General features: G+C 42.1%; 1 protein-coding gene across 2 annotated transcripts in view; it reads right to left on the bottom strand.

Annotated features, from left to right (window-relative positions):
• LOC138681634 (3-oxo-5-alpha-steroid 4-dehydrogenase 2-like) overlaps positions 1-17,065 on the bottom strand; it is a 184,824-nt gene that overhangs the window by 98,496 nt on the left and 69,263 nt on the right. For both annotated transcript variants that reach the window (XM_069769308.1, XM_069769310.1), the window contains exon 2: positions 6,109-6,516. In XM_069769308.1, coding sequence (XP_069625409.1) covers positions 6,109-6,380 — 272 coding nt within the window. In that variant the 5' untranslated portion in view covers positions 6,381-6,516. The remainder of the gene's footprint in view (positions 1-6,108; positions 6,517-17,065) is intronic.

Here is a 17,065-nt window from a genome sequence, read left to right on the forward strand (position 1 = left end):
TCCTTGGTATAAACAGATCCTCAGCGAGATATTTGTATTGTCCCCTTATATACTTATACATGGTTATTAGATCGCCCCTCAGTCGTCTTTTTTCTAGACTAAATAATCCTAATTTCGCTAATCTATCTGGGTATTGTAGTTCTCCCATCCCCTTTATTAATTTTGTTGCCCTCCTTTGTACTCTCTCTAGTTCCATTATATCCTTCCTGAGCACCGGTGCCCAAAACTGGACACAGTACTCCATGTGCGGTCTAACTAGGGATTTGTACAGAGGCAGTATAATGCTCTCATCATGTGTATCCAGACCTCTTTTAATGCACCCCATGATCCTGTTTGCCTTGGCAGCTGCTGCCTGGCACTGGCTGCTCCAGGTAAGTTTATCATTAACTAGGATCCCCAAGTCCTTCTCCCTGTCAGATTTACCCAGTGGTTTCCCGTTCAGTGTGTAATGGTGATATTGATTCCCTCTTCCCATGTGTATAACCTTACATTTATCATTGTTAAACCTCATCTGCCACCTTTCAGCCCAAGTTTCCAACTTATCCAGATCCATCTGTAGCAGAATACTATCTTCTCTTGTATTAACTGCTTTACATAGTTTTGTATCATCTGCAAATATCGATATTTTACTGTGTAAACCTTCTACCAGATCATTAATGAATATGTTGAAGAGAACAGGTCCCAATACTGACCCCTGCGGTACCCCACTGGTCACAGCGACCAAGTTAGAGACTATACCATTTATAACCACCCTCTGCTTTCTATCACTAAGCCAGTTACTAACCCATTTACACACATTTTCCCCCAGACCAAGCATTCTCATTTTGTGTACCAACCTCTTGTGCGGCACGGTATCAAACGCTTTGGAAAAATCGAGATATACCACGTCCAATGACTCACCGTGGTCCAGTCTATAGCTTACCTCTTCATAAAAACTGATTAGATTGGTATGACAGGAGCGATTTCTCATAAACCCATGCTGATATGGAGTTAAACAGTTATTCTCATTGAGATAATCCAGAATAACATCCCTCAGAAACCCTTCAAATATTTTACCAACAATAGAGGTTAGACTTACTGGCCTATAATTTCCAGGTTCACTTTTAGAGCCCTTTTTGAATATTGGCACCAGATTTGCTATGCGCCAGTCCTGCGGAACAGACCCTGTCGCTATAGAGTCACTAAAAATAAGAAATAATGGTTTATCTATTACATTACTTAGTTCTCTTAGTACTCGTGGGTGTATGCCATCCGGACCCGGAGATTTATCTATTTTAATCTTATTTAGCCGGTTTCGCACCTCTTCTTGGGTTAGATTGGTGACCCTTAATATAGGGTTTTCATTGTTTCTTGGGATTTCACCTAGCATTTCATTTTCCACTGTGAATACCGTGGAGAAGAAGGTGTTTAATATGTTAGCTTTTTCCTCGTCATTTACAACCATTCTTTCCTCACTATTTTTTAAGGGGCCTACATTTTCAGTTTTTATTCTTTTACTATTGATATAGTTGAAGAACAGTTTGGGATTAGTTTTACTCTCCTTAGCAATGTGCTTCTCTGTTTCCTTTTTGGCAGCTTTAATTAGTTTTTTAGATAAAGTATTTTTCTCCCTATAGTTTTTTAGAGCTTCAATGGTGCCATCCTGCTTTAGTAGTGCAAATGCTTTCTTTTTACTGTTAATTGCCTGTCTTACTTCTTTGTTTAGCCACATTGGGTTTTTCCTATTTCTAGTCCTTTTATTCCCACAAGGTATAAACCGCTTACACTGCCTATTTAGGATGTTCTTAAACATTTCCCATTTATTATCTGTATTCTCATTTCTGAGGATATTGTCCCAGTCTACCAGATTAAGGGCATCTCTAAGCTGTTCAAACTTTGCCTTCCTAAAGTTCAATGTTTTTGTGACTCCCTGACAAGTCCCCCTAGTGAAAGACAGGTGAAACTGCACAATATTGTGGTCGCTATTTCCTAAATGCCCAACCACCTGCAGATTTGTTATTCTGTCAGGTCTATTAGATAGTATTAGGTCTAAAAGTGCTGCTCCTCTGGTTGGATTCTGCACCAATTGTGAAAGATAATTTTTCTTGGTTATTAGCAGAAACCTGTTGCCTTTATGGGTTTCACAGGTTTCTGTTTCCCAGTTAATATCCGGGTAGTTAAAGTCCCCCATAACCAGGACCTCATTATGGGTTGCAGCTTCATCTATCTGCTTTAGAAGTAGACTTTCCATGCTTTCTGTTATATTTGGGGGTTTGTAACAGACCCCAATGAGAATTTTGTTACCATTTTTCCCTCCATGAATTTCAACCCATATGGACTCGACATCCTCATTCCCTTCGCTAATATCCTCCCTTAAAGTGGACTTTAGACAAGACTTTACATAGAGACAAACCCCTCCTCCTCTCCGATTTTTACGATCCTTTCTAAACAGACTGTAACCCTGTAAGTTAACTGCCCAGTCATAGCTTTCATCTAACCATGTCTCGGTTATTCCCACTATGTCAAAGTTACCTGTAGATATTTCTGCTTCTAGTTCTTCCATCATGTTGTCTACAGCATATCCCTCATTTTTTATGCCAGTATAAAGATCCCAACATCAACTGATTTCAATTTTTGTGTATGAGAAAAATCACTGACATCTCAATGAGCCCTTAGTGATTCCTCTTCTACAAAAACTTAAAGGGAGTCCATCATCCCCAAAATACATTTTAATAGGACTATACCTTGTTGTAGGGCACTTAGCCCCTATAAAAACCATATAAGCGCTGTACCTGTTGCTGGCATAGTGCCTGAGGAAGTAACTTTAATTTGTATGGAAAATAAGACCCTTGGTACACCCTTAGCCTGGCTAAGAGTCTGATGCACTGTTACACCTCCTATTTTGCATGTTGGGGGCCATGTCTGATTGCTGACTGTGTGTGTGTGTCTGATTTCTGACAGTGTGTGTGTATGTGTGTCTTATTGCTGTAAGCGTGCGTGCGTGTGTGTGTGAATGTGCACTGCTTGTGCCCAGCCATAGGTCGGGAGCCGGGAGCATTCTCCTTCCCATCTTCTTTCTGGTGATGTCGCTCACTACACTAATACACCACGATGCGGCTTCAATATTCAAATGAGGTGGCATAACAAACTAAAAGTTATGATCTAAGGCTCTGTAGCAGTACCAGTAACAGGTACAGCGCTAATATGGTTTTATAGGGGCTAATTTCCCTACAACACTGTATAGCCCAATTAAAATGCATGTTGGGGGGTGCTTGACCTCCTTTAACTAGGAACAAAAATCAATAAATTTAAGTGTGCTGTTGCTTGGTATAATGCATTCACTGAAATACTGTTACAGATACTCCCAAATAAACAAACATTATGTACTATCATCAAGTACAAGTATTTGTTTATTTATCAAAGGAGGAGAACAAGGAGCATATCATGAACAATATATAATTAAATCTTTATTAGTACATAAAAATGATTAAAACACGATCAGTAATTAGTCACAGCATGTAAGTTCCAATGAAGGGCCGAAAGGGGACAGTCCCTCCAAATTACCCCTAAACATATGACAGGGAAAGTCCCGCATATAATGGATAAAGCACACAATATGCTTACCAAGAGCACTATACAAAACAGGTAAGTACCGGGTAGAGCAGTATAATCAATCTAGCTATTCCAAAGCAGAACCCATGTGGGCTGCAGGTACATGTAAACAGATTGTAGCGCAATACCAATATGGACTCACCAGAAAGTGCAGAGGGGTGCAGAGGAGAGACACAGCCGGAAAGAGAGATCCCCGACGCACATTTCGCGGCACTACCACGCCGCTTTCTCAAGGGAGTCATATGTTTAGGGGTAATTTGGAGGGACTGTCCCCTTTCGGCCCTTCATTGGAACTTACATGCTGTGACTAATTACTGATCGTGTTTTAATCATTTTTATGTACTAATAAAGATTTAATTATATATTGTCCATGATATGCTCCTTGTTCTCCTCCTTTGATATATATTGTGTGGAGCGGACTTGTTTGTCGTGGGGTGTACTATTCTAGTACTCCCATACCCAGACTGTCACAATGGTTTGGGGGTTTTGCATAATATATATGTATATTTGTATATATATATATATATATATATATATATATATATATATATATATATATATATACAGTGGGGCAAAAAAGTATTTAGTCAGTCAGCAATAGTGCAAGTTCCACCACTTAAAAAGATGAGAGGCGTCTGTAATTTACATCATAGGTAGACCTCAACTATGGGAAACAAACTGAGAAAAAAAAATCCAGAAAATCACATTGTCTGTTTTTTTAACATTTTATTTGCATATTATGGTGGAAAATAAGTATTTGGTCAGAAACAAACAATCAAGATTTCTGGCTCACAGACCTGTAACTTCTTCTTTAAGAGTCTCCTCTTTCCTCCACTCATTACCTGTAGTAATGGCACCTGTTTAAACTTGTTATCAGTATAAGAAGACACCTGTGCACACCCTCAAACAGTCTGACTCCAAACGCCACTATGGTGAAGACCAAAGAGCTGTCAAAGGACTCCAGAAACAAAATTGTAGCCCTGCACCAGGCTGGGAAGACTGAATCTGCAATAGCCAACCAGCTTGGAGTGAAGAAATCAACAGTGGGAGCAATAATTAGAAAATGGAAGACATACAAGACCACTGATAATCTCCCTCGATCTGGGGCTCCACGCAAAATCCCACCCCGTGGGGTCAGAATGATCACAAGAACGGTGAGCAAAAATCCCAGAACCACGCGGGGGGACCTAGTGAATGAACTGCAGAGAGCTGGGACCAATGTAACAAGGCCTACCATAAGTAACACACTACGCCACCATGGACTCAGATCCTGCAGTGCCAGACGTGTCCCACTGCTTAAGCCAGTACATGTCCGGGCCCGTCTGAAGTTTGCTAGAGAGCATTTGGATGATCCAGAGGAGTTTTGGGAGAATGTCCTATGGTCTGATGAAACCAAACTGGAACTGTTTGGTAGAAACACAACTTGTCGTGTTTGGAGGAAAAAGAATACTGAGTTGCATCCATCAAACACCATACCTACTGTAAAGCATGGTGGTGGAAACATCATGCTTTGGGGCTGTTTCTCTGCAAAGGGGCCAGGACGACTGATCCGGGTACATGAAAGAATGAATGGGGCCATGCATCGTGAGATTTTGAGTGCAAACCTCCTTCCATCAGCAAGGGCATTGAAGATGAAACGTGGCTGGGTCTTCCAACATGACAATGATCCAAAGCACACCGCCAGGGCAACGAAGGAGTGGCTTCCTAAGAAGCATTTCAAGGTCCTGGAGTGGCCTAGCCAGTCTCCAGATCTCAACCCTATAGAAAACCTTTGGAGGGAGTTGAAAGTCCGTGTTGCCAAGCGAAAAGCCAAAAACATCACTGCTCTACAGGAGATCTGCATGGAGGAATGGGCCAACATACCAACAACAGTGTGTGGCAACCTTGTGAAGACTTACAGAAAACGTTTGACCTCTGTCATTGCCACCAAAGGATATATTACAAAGTATTGAGATTAAATTTTGTTTCTGACCAAATACTTATTTTCCACCATAATATGCAAATAAAATGTTAAAAAAACAGACAATGTGATTTTCTGGATTTTTTTTTCTCAGTTTGTCTCCCATAGTTGAGGTCTACCTATGATGTAAATTACAGACGCCTCTCATCTTTTTAAGTGGTGGAACTTGCACTATTGCTGACTGACTAAATACTTTTTTGCCCCACTGTATATACCATATATATATATATATATATACTATTGTTCATTGTTGACTTAGCAATCATGAACAAAATGTCAGACCTGTCTACAATCTTTACTTTTTACATTTATTTTGACATATTTTGCCTCTATTTAAAAAGCAAAACTATAATATTATAAAAATGTGATACATGCTTATAAACTATGTGCAAATGTTATTAAGGGCATTATTTACATTATATGAGCACAGTCTGTATATAGAACCGTAGTCCCTCCGTGTTTATTATTGATGTAGAAAACTTGCGTTCTCCAAATTTATTTTAGAACTTTAAAATATTCAAAAACCGTTTAAAAATAAGTACATTGTTACTTCTTACCTTTGAAAATAGTGTCCGCAAAACATGAAGAGCAGCTTACTTCCAACAGTATCCAAGGACTGATTATACAGTAAAGCCACAAAAGGAATTAGGAAGGAAGGTAGCTCCTGGATCAACCAGCCCCACTTTGCTGGAATACCAGTTTGGGTATGCGTTTTTTCAATATGCTTCCCATAAAGTGCAGGCTCTCTCAGTTGACTTAAAAAAAATAAGAGTCCTACAATGAGTAATAATATACTCATGTAAAAGTCTAAATCTTGGGTACAGTACATTCTTCAGTTCAACGTTGACTCTGGATCACAAGCTGTGTAGCACGTCTCAGAAACACAGGAGTGTTGTTATATCCAGCTCCTCAATCACTATGAATACTTGTGGAAACACCACTACTGAGCTGCTCAAGTTTCCTTCCTGAGAAAAAATGCACAAAGAGAGAGTGGAAGCAGAATAAAAAAACGTTTACAACTGATTGTCAACACTACATACCACATGCACACCATACAATTAATAGTCGAAAATTTACTCTTGTTTCAACTTAAAAGTACATTTTTTGGTGGGTGAGGAAGGGGGCTGCATTCATTCATGCATGGTAACAAGCTTCCTTAGTATAATGCGTGCTTCATGTAAAATCTCTAATGTAGGGACATATGTAATATATTGCCATTTCCAATAAATAAAAGAATAAATCATATACATCTTCCAGAAGTAGTACATTGCACATATAGTACATTAGTTAAAATCAGTACTTTGCATTTCTGGTCACTTTAATGTAAATTCACTGCATAGCATAGCCTTTTGTGAAATTATGTTTGTGGCATAAAGCAGAGCCCTAAAGGGCCAGCGTCGCTCCAGCGGTGTTGGCACTGTCTTTCATGGGGCTCGCCGCGTAATATTGAGCCTGGGACAAATCAACGCCTGCTTCACTCTCCCCACCTTCGCTCACTTCCTCTGAATATATCATTGCCCGAAAGTGAGGAGAGTGAAGGGGGCACTGAGGGGCTGCAGGGTTCGTGTGATGTAACAATGTTATGCGAGCCTGTTAGGAGAGACATTGCCGATATGACTGAAATGGCGCCGACACTGGAGCTGTGTATAGGTGTTTGCTATACAATTGGGAAACTGGGAGAGAAGAATAAGCCAATTCTCGACTCCTCTGGCAACACCTTTAACCCCTTCATGACCCAGCCTATTTTGACCTTAAAGACCTTGCCGTTTTTTGCAATTCTGACCAGTGTCCCTTTATGAGGTAATAACTCAGGAATGCTTCAACGGATCCTAGCGGTTCTGAGATTGTTTTTTCGTGACATATTGGGCTTCATGTTAGTGGTAAATTTAGGTCAATAAATTCTGCGTTTATTTGTGATAAAAACGGAAATTTGGCGAAAATTTTGAAAATTTCGCAATTTTCACATTTTGAATTTTTATTCTGTTAAACCAGAGAGTTATGTGACACAAAATAGTTAATAAATAACATTTCCCACATGTATACTTTACATCAGCACAATTTTGGAAACAAAATTTTTTTTGCTAGGAAGTTATAAGGGTTAAATTTTGACCAGCGATTTCTCATTTTTACAACGAAATTTACAAAACCATTTTTTTTAGGGACCACCTCACATTTGAAGTCAGTTTGAGGGGTCTATATGGCTGAAAATACCCAAAAGTGACACCATTCTAAAAACTGCACCCCTCAAGGTACTCAAAACCACATTCAAGAAGTTTATTAACCCTTCAGGTGCTTCACAGCAGCAGAAGCAACATGGATGGAAAAAATGAATATTTAACTTTTTAGTCACAAAAATTATCTTTTAGCAACAATTGTTTTATTTTCCCAATGGTAAAAGGAGAAACTGAACCACGAAAGTTGTTGTCCAATTTGTCCTGAGTACGCTGATACCTCATGTGGGGGTAAACCACTGTTTGGGCGCACGGCAGGGCTTAGAAGGGAAGGAGCGCCATTTGACTTTTTGAATGAAAAATTGGCTCCACTCTTTAGCGGACACCATGTCACGTTTGGAGAGCCCCCGTGTGGCTAAAAATTGGAGCTCCCCCTCAAGTGACCCCATTTTGGAAACTAGACGCCCCAAGGAACTTATCTAGATGCATAGTGAGCACTTTGAACCCCTAGGTGCTTCACAAATTGATCCGTAAAAATGAAAAAGTACTTTTTTTCACAAAAAAATTCTTTTAGCCTCAATTTTTTCATTTTCACATGGGCAACAGGATAAAATGGATCCTAAAATTTGTTGGGCAATTTCTCCTGAGTACACCAATACCTCACATATGGGGGTAAACCACTGTTTGGGCACATGGTAAGGCTCGGAAGGGAAGGAGCGCCATTTGACTTTTTGAATTAAAAATTATCTCCATCGTTAGCGGACACCATGTCGCGTTTGGAGAGCCCCTGTGTGCCTAAACATTGGCGCTCCCCCACAAGTGACCCCATTTTGGAAACTAGACCCCCCAAGGAACTTATCTAGATGCCTAGTGAGCACTTTAAACCCTCAGGTGCTTCACAAATTGATCTGTAAAAATGAAAAAGTACTTTTTTTTCACAAAAAAATTATTTTCGCCTCAATTTTTTCATTTTCACATGGGCAATAGGATAAAATGGATCATAAAATTTGTTGGGCAATTTCTCCCGAGTACGCCGATACCTCATATGTGGGGGTAAACCACTGTTTGGGCACTCGGCAGGGCTCGGAAGGGAAGGCGCGCCATTTGACTTTTTGAATGGAAAATTAGCTCCAATTGTTAGCGGACACCATGTCGCGTTTGGAGAGCCCCTGTGTGCCTAAACATTGGAGCTCCCCCACAAGTGACCCCATTTTGGAAACTAGACCCCCCAAGGAACTTATCTAGATGCATATTGAGCACTTTAAACCCCCAGGTGCTTCACAGAAGTTTATAACGCAGAGCCATGAAAATAAAAAATAATTTTTCTTTCCTCAAAAATGATTTTTTAGCCTGGAATTTCCTATTTTGCCAAGGGTAATAGGAGAAATTGGACCCAAAATGTTGTTGTCCAGTTTGTCCTGAGTACGCTGATACCCCATATGTGGGGGTAAACCACTGTTTGGGCGCACGGCAGGGCTCGGAAGAGAAGGCATGCCATTTGGCTTTTTAAATGGAAAATTAGCTCCAATCATTAGCGGACACCATGTCACGTTTGGAGAGCCCCTGTGTGCCTAAACATTGGAGATCCCCCAGAAATGACCCCATTTTGGAAACTAGACCCCCAAAGGAACTAATCTAGATGTGTGGTGAGGACTTTGAACCCCCAAGTGCTTCACAGAAGTTTATAACGCAGAGCCATGAAAAAAAAAAAAATTATTTTCTCAAAAATGATCTTTTAGCCTGCAATTTTTTATTTTCCCAAGGGTAACAGGAGAAATTTGACCCCAAAAGTTGTTGTCCAGTTTCTCCTGAGTACGCTGATACCCCATATGTGGGGGTAAACTACTGTTTCGGCACATGCCGGGGCTCGGAATTGAAGTAGTGACGTTTTGAAATGCAGACTTTGATGGAATGCTCTGCGGGCATCACGTTGCGTTTGCAGAGCCCCTGATGTGGCTAAACAGTAGAAACCCCCCACATGTGACCCCATTTTGTAAACTAGACCCCGAAAGGAACTTATCTAGATGTGTGGTGAGCACTTTGAACCCCCAAGTGCTTCATAGACGTTTATAATGCAGAGCCGTGAAAATAATAAATACGTTTTCTTTCCTCAAAAATAATTATTTAGCCCAGAATTTTTTATTTTCCCAAGGGTTACAGGAGAAATTGGACCCCAAAAGTTGTTGTCCAGTTTCTCCTGAGTACGCTGATACCCCATGTGTGGAGGTAAACCACTGTTTGGGCACACGTCGGGGCTCAGAAAGGAAGTAGTGACTTTTGAAATGCAGACTTTGATGGAATGGTCTGCGGGCGTCACGTTGCGTTTGCAGAGCCCCTGGTGTGCCTAAACAGTAGAAACCCCCCACAAGTGACCCCATTTTAGAAACTAGACCCCCCCAAGGAACTTATCTAGATATGTGGTGAGCACTTTGATCCCCCAAGTGCTGCACAGACGTTTACAACGCAGAGCCGTGAAAATAAAAAAATCATTTTTCTTTCCTCAAAAATGATGTTTTAGCAAGCATTTTTTTATTTTCTCAAGGGTAACAGGAGAAATTGGACCCCAGTAATTGTTGCGCAGTTTGTCCTGAGTATGCTGGTACCCCATATCTGGGGGTAAACCACTGTTTGGGCGCACGTCGGGGCTCGGAAATGAGGGAGCACCATTTGACTTTTTGAATACGAGATTGGCTGGAATCAATGGTGGCGCCATGTTGCGTTTGGAGACCCCTGATGTGCCTAAACAGTGGTAACCCCTCAATTCTACCTCCAACACTAACCCCAACACACCCCTAACTCTAATCCCAACTGTAGCCATAACCCTTATCACAACCCTAACCGCAACACACCCCTAACCACAACCCTAACCCCAACACACCCCTAACACTAACCACAACCCTAATTCCAACCCTAACCCTAAGGCTATGTGCCCACGTTGCGGATTCGTGTGAGATTTTTCAGCATCATTTTTGAAAAATCCGCGGGTAAAAGGCACTGCGTTTTACCTGCGGATTTTCCGCGGATTTCCAGTGTTTTTTGTGCGGATTTCACCTGCGGATTCCTATTGAGGAACAGGTGTAAAACGCTGCGGAATCCGCACAAAGAATTGACATGCTGCGGAAAATACAACTCAGCGTTTCTGCGGTATTTTCCGCACCATGGGCACAGCGGATTTGGTTTTCCATAGGTTTACATGGTACTGTAAACCTGATGGAACACTGCTGCGAATCCGCAGCGGCCAATCCGCACCGTGTGCACATAGCCTAATTCTAAAGGTATGTGCACATGCTGCGGAAAACACTGCGGATCCGCAGCAGTTTCCCATGAGTTTACAGTTCAATGTAAACCTATGGGAAACAAAAATCGCTGTACACATCACTTCTTTGTGCAGATTCCGCAGCGGTTTTACAACTGCTCAAATAGAAAATCGCAGTTGTAAAACCGCAGTGAAATGCGCAGAAAAAACGCGGTAAATCCGCCATAAATCCGCAGCGGTTTAGCACTGCGGATTTATCAAATCCGCAGCGGAAAAATCCACAGAGGACCAGAATACGTGTGCACATACCGAAACCCTAACCCTAACCCTAGCCCTAACCCTACCCCTAAACGGGGGGTGGAACGGAGCACAGGGGGGTTGAACGGAGCACGGGGGGGTGGATCGGAGTGCAGGGGGGTGATTGGAGCACGGGGAGGGTGATTGGAGCACAGGGGAGCAGACAAGAGCACGGGGGGAGCGGAGCACAGGACGGAGGGGAGCCGGAGCAGTGTACCGGACAGATCGGAGGGCTGGGGGGACGATCGGTGGGGTTGGGTGGGGGCACATTAGTGTTTTCAGCCATGGCCGATGATATTGCAGCATCGGCCATGGCTGGATTGTAATATTTCACCAGTTATAATAGGTGAAATATTACAAATCGCTCTGATTGGCAGTTTCACTTTCAACAGCCAATCAGAGCGATCGTAGCCACAGGGGGGTGAAGCCACCCCCCCTGGGCTGTACTACCACTCCCCCTGTCCCTGCAGATCGGGTGAAATGGGAGTTAACCCTTTCACCCGATCTGCAGGGACGCGTTCTTTCCATGACGTCACATAGGCGTCATGGGTCGGATTGGCACCGACTTTCATGACGCCTACGTGGCGTCATGGGTCGGGAAGGGGTTAAGTACGCATTCTACCTGCTTCTTTTTCCTGTATTTCCACCCCCCCCCCTTTCTTTGATTGACAGCTCTGGCTTCATAGAGCCAGAGAAGGGAGGAGATATATGGAAAGCAAGCAGATAGGAAGGTGTATTGAAATGACTGGCCATGCCGTGAGGCACTGTGTGGCGGGACTTAGTTTGAATAGTCATTTTGTGTTGACAGAGTCCCTTTAAGGGGAACCTGTCCAGCTGAAAATGCTGTGTTTGCAGGTGGCTTGTTATAGAACAAGAGGAGCTGCAAAAACTGATCTGCTAAGATGCACAGCAAGCTTCTTCATGGGCATGGTTACGATCACACTCTCTGTGACCATGTTCATTATGCCCCTGCTTGGCAGTTGTTATGGATGCCAAACCAGTAATTGCGTATTCGGAGGTGTACCTGAAGCTCATGGGCAGAAATGCAAAATATGTGACATCCCTGTTTACCCACTATTATGCTATGTTAGGTGAATATGCTAAATAACTGACCCATCCAAAGCCTAGGAGATATGGCCAGACACACCTAAATGCCTCTATACATATTAGACTAATGTTGGCCATGCCTACCATTATAGACAGATTCAGCTGATAGTCTTATGTATATGAGCTTGCCGACCAACTGATGATTGGGAGAAATATCGATTTCACATATCCGATTTTGGATTGTTGATAGTATTGTTTTGCGTGAGATAAGCCAGCAGCCGACAAATCAGCCAGTGACTTTCTCATAGAGAACACCGGAGCACTTGGTCAAACAAGTGCACCTGTGTATGGTAGAACCGGCTGAGATGGCTTAAAGTATTAAGTTGAGGCAGTAGCGTTGGTACCGGGGGGCAGAGGGTGAGAGCACCCCTGGCCCGGAGCTTTGAGGCGGCCCACCCGGTGCCAACAGTGGGCCCCCGCCTGTCATCGCAAGGTGAGCTGTATCGCCATCTAGCTGATACAGCTCACCGCATTGATGAGGGAAGGAGCATTACACTCCTTCTCCCATCATCCCCCTGTCAGCGTCTGTCTGACTGCAGACTTGTAGTTTAAGACTGAACAGCCCCTTTAATAAAAGGGAGCATATTAGCTGATTCATGCTGCCCAAACCTTTAGAGATCAGCTCTGTTTTCTAAATTTCTGTAATCCAGCTCCAGGAAAAAGGGAAAATTCTGATGTATTAAAATCCAATAAACTTTATTGAAACAAATCCATAAAATAGTCGATCCCAATAGGTGGCTAGGCATAGGATCACATATCAGCCCTCGCTATACGCGTTTCGAAGACTAAGAACACGTTTGTGTTCGAAACGCATATAGCGAGGGCTGATATGTGATCCTATGCCTAGCCACCTATTGGGATCAACTATTTTATGGATTTGTTTCAATAAAAAGTTTATTGGATTTTAATACATCAGAATTTTCCCTTTTTCCTGGAGCTGGATTACCGAACTCTTTGTGCTTCTACCACGTCCTGGGCTGGACGTTTTTCCCTGCTCGGATGTCTGTATCGCTTGTGGATCCCTGTTGGGTGAGCTGAAAATTTTTTTTTCTTTTTTTGTATTCTAAATTTCTACATTTTACTGTGAAACATTGTTGCAATTTCAGAGAAAAACAAAGTTGAAAATGTGGCCAGGAATAAAGTGACTAGCCCAATAGAGCTTCTGCTCCCTCCTGTGACAAATCTCTCCATATAGACACATATGGACAGACCTGTCATCATTACCAAGTGGACAGGAAGGAGCCAGCGGGAACCTGGCTCTTGGATAAGTCACCTCACTCCTGGGTGCACTCTCAAGTATGCTTTTCTCTGAAATGCTGGTGTTTTAGAGTAAATCATAGATATTTAGAATTCTGGAGCCAGTCTCTGATTCATGCTGCCTTTAGTTCATGCTGCGTTAATCAGCTGACAGGTTCCATTAAACATTACGATATCATAAACATATTTTAAGCCAGTATGAATTAACTATAGAGTGAGATTAGAAGTCTTTTTTTCCCTTGAAATGTTCCTTTCCATTAGGTCTACCAGAAAACATTGGTTGGCAGCCATTGATTATTTTGTAATCTTGTTAACAAATAGTTATTCAGAGAACATCCAAGGATTTATCTATTTTTTTTCCATCCTATGTTTCTCTCCAAACCTCAGTGGAAATGTAAGTAAGAGGAAACGCTACCGAATTTCTTTAATTCATGAAAAATACAGAATTTAACTGTTCACGAGAGAGCGGAGCCTAATAATGTTATAAAAGAAGACTACCTTTTAGACTAAAAGTGGAAATGCCATGTAAAATGTTTAGAATGCTATTGGCTTTAACTACATACAGGGCTGCCATCAGGGCATTTCTACCATTAATGGCATATGGGGTCCTTCTACTTCTACTCACTGGGCCTTAGCGGCAGGATTCTGCCTGTTCAGTAACTGAACGTGCGTCCTCGGTGGCTTCCGCATATTAATGGTTAACAGCTGCCAACCAATCACAGGCTGGGAGCTGACGTTGGAGCACACATCGCCGGCTGGACTGCGGTCAGGTAAGGAGAAACTTTTAAAACTTTTTTATAAAGCCGCCCTATGGAGGCAGGATGGGAGATCATATGGGGCACAATAGAGAGACATGGGGCAGAATTTAGACCTATGGGGCAGAATGAAAATGACATGAGGCAGAATTAAGTCAAATGGGGGCAGTATAGTATGCATGACTGCATACTATACTGGCAGGCGATACCAAAAGCTGTGGGCGAACCAAAAGTTGAGACACAGGGGGTATCGCCTGGAACGAGAACCTTGAAACTACCGATTCTGGGTTGGGAACTTGTGGACTGACGATTGTATTTTGACCATCTTCCTGGAGTTGTTGTATGACCGTGGATGGAGGAAACAAAGATAACTGCATCATTAACCTGCCTAGGTGATAATTACAACCCCAAACCTTAGATTAGTGGTCTGGTCACGGAGTGGTGGTATTTGTTCATTGTATGTGGTTTCATTTGGTTATTATGTGATGGTAATGTGTGGTCTGGTCTTGGTGTGATGGTATTTGTCCCTTGTATATGGTATTATTCGTCATTTTAAAAAATGTATGTGACACATTCTCTTAAAGAAAATAAATGAAACATACCTAAAAATAGTATTGGATATTTTTAAGAAATGTTTAATAGGTTAGAGTAGAGAAGGGCAGTGCCAAAAGAGTCTACTTTGCCGTAGTAGCATCTTAAAAAATCTTTTGGCAAAAACAAAAGCTGATAGCTATGAATGTGATATGGTGTTCAATGGGAACTATTAATATGTGATTTGTGAGAACGTAGTGTAGAAGTGGAGTTTTACCAAGAGTGTGTGGTGGAACTCTGGAAGGTTCAAGGGTTGGAGGTGGAGCTTGGGTGGAGTCTCAAGGGAGCACGGCATTTTTGCCAGTATGGGACCCTGAAATTCCTGGTGGCAGCTCTGACAACATATAAAACAAGTCTCAAACTATTTATGAGGATACACAACTGAGAGATTGGGTGCATTTACTAATATTACATATGATACTAGTGTTCTACATCTGAGAGCAGCAGAACTAGGTAACAAATTGGTCAAATAGTAAAATTAGCACTAAATAGTGCAAACGAACCCAAAACCTGAAAAAACACCAACTCCATATTATATGCCAAGAAAGGAGAATGAAGGAGTATATACGTATAAAAGATTATATTTTATTAACAATACTTTTTACTGTAAAATACAAAAGTACAAAACCAATAAAATGCACAAGGATGGAATAAGGAAGGAACCTCCGGAGTGAGTGGCCGGCTCAATCAATACATGTCAGGGCAGAGAGCTGCTCAATGTAATGCTAGTGCCAATCAAGCACGTAAATATCACCACAAAAGCCCACTGGGCATAAAGAGCAGCTAAAATAGCTATTCTGGGTCCAACCTGGTGTCTGTCGCCTGTTATACATACTGGTAAGCGCTGCTCTTTATGCCCAATGGGCTTTTGTGGTGATATTTACTTGCTTGATTGGCACTAACATTACATTGAGAAGCTCTGCCCTGACATGTATTGATTGAGCCGGCCACTCACTCCGGAGGTTCCTTCCTTATTCCATCCTTGTGCACTTTATTAGTTTTGTACTTTTGTATTTTACTGTATAATGTATTGTTAATAAAATATGACATTTTATACCTATATACTCCTTCATTCTCCTTTCTTGGTAGTGTTGTACATCTGTTGAGCAACTCAGCACACGTGACTGAACTTGTTCGCTAATGTTTTTCTGAAGACTGTGGGATCAATTCATCAAAGTATTTTATGTCTGAAAACTGCTGTAAAACACTTTGCACAAAAATAATGTGACTTTTCAATGTCAAGTTGCACAAACATATTACATTTTTAGGAGTTTTCCTAGCAGCTCTACCAAAATGGGTAGGAGAAGGATGTATCAACTACCGTCCAACAAATTCATCAATAGTCATACTGTTTCTTAGGCCGGGGTCACACTTGTGTGTGCAAAGCGGGAAACTCACATGAATACCTTGCACTGCCACCAGCACTCGGAACCGGAGCATTCAGCTGCATGTATTTCTATGTAGCCGCACGCTCCGGTCCCAAGTGCCGGTGGCAGTGCCAGGTATTGATGCGAGTGTCTCGCATTGCACACGCAAGTGTGACCTGGCCTTATACTGGAAATTACACTGGAAGCTTCAGTCACTGACTGGAGTAGCATTTCTGGCAAGAAGGTGTAAGCAGGTGGACAAGTGGGTAGACTCACAGTTAATGCCTTCCAGAGTGTCTGCTAGTGAACAAGGCCATCTGCTGGTCGATGATGATAGAAAAAATGAAAGCAGAGAGAATTGCATTAGCAGGAACTGAAAAGTGAAATGCATGGTCTCTGGGGAAAGAGATCGGAGTAGACACCAGGTGTATTTCAGTTAGGAATTTTAAAATGCCCAAGATGGAAGAGAAGGAGCGGAGTTGGCCCCTGAATCTTTAACAGAACAGACGTGTGGTGCAATGAGGTTGGCTCATAGCTGCCATTACGAGAGTAACCACATTCAAATGGAGAACCAAGTGACCAGACCTAATTGAAGAATCAAGAACCAGATCCAAGCACAGAGCCAAGTGAGTAGACCAAAGTAAAGAATCAAGAAATCAGATCTGAGAGAAGAATCGAGTGAGCAGAACTGAGAGAAGAACTGAGTGAGCTGA

Source organism: Ranitomeya imitator, chromosome 5 (genome assembly GCF_032444005.1).
Source record: "Ranitomeya imitator isolate aRanImi1 chromosome 5, aRanImi1.pri, whole genome shotgun sequence".
Taxonomy (NCBI): Eukaryota; Metazoa; Chordata; class Amphibia; order Anura; family Dendrobatidae; genus Ranitomeya; species Ranitomeya imitator.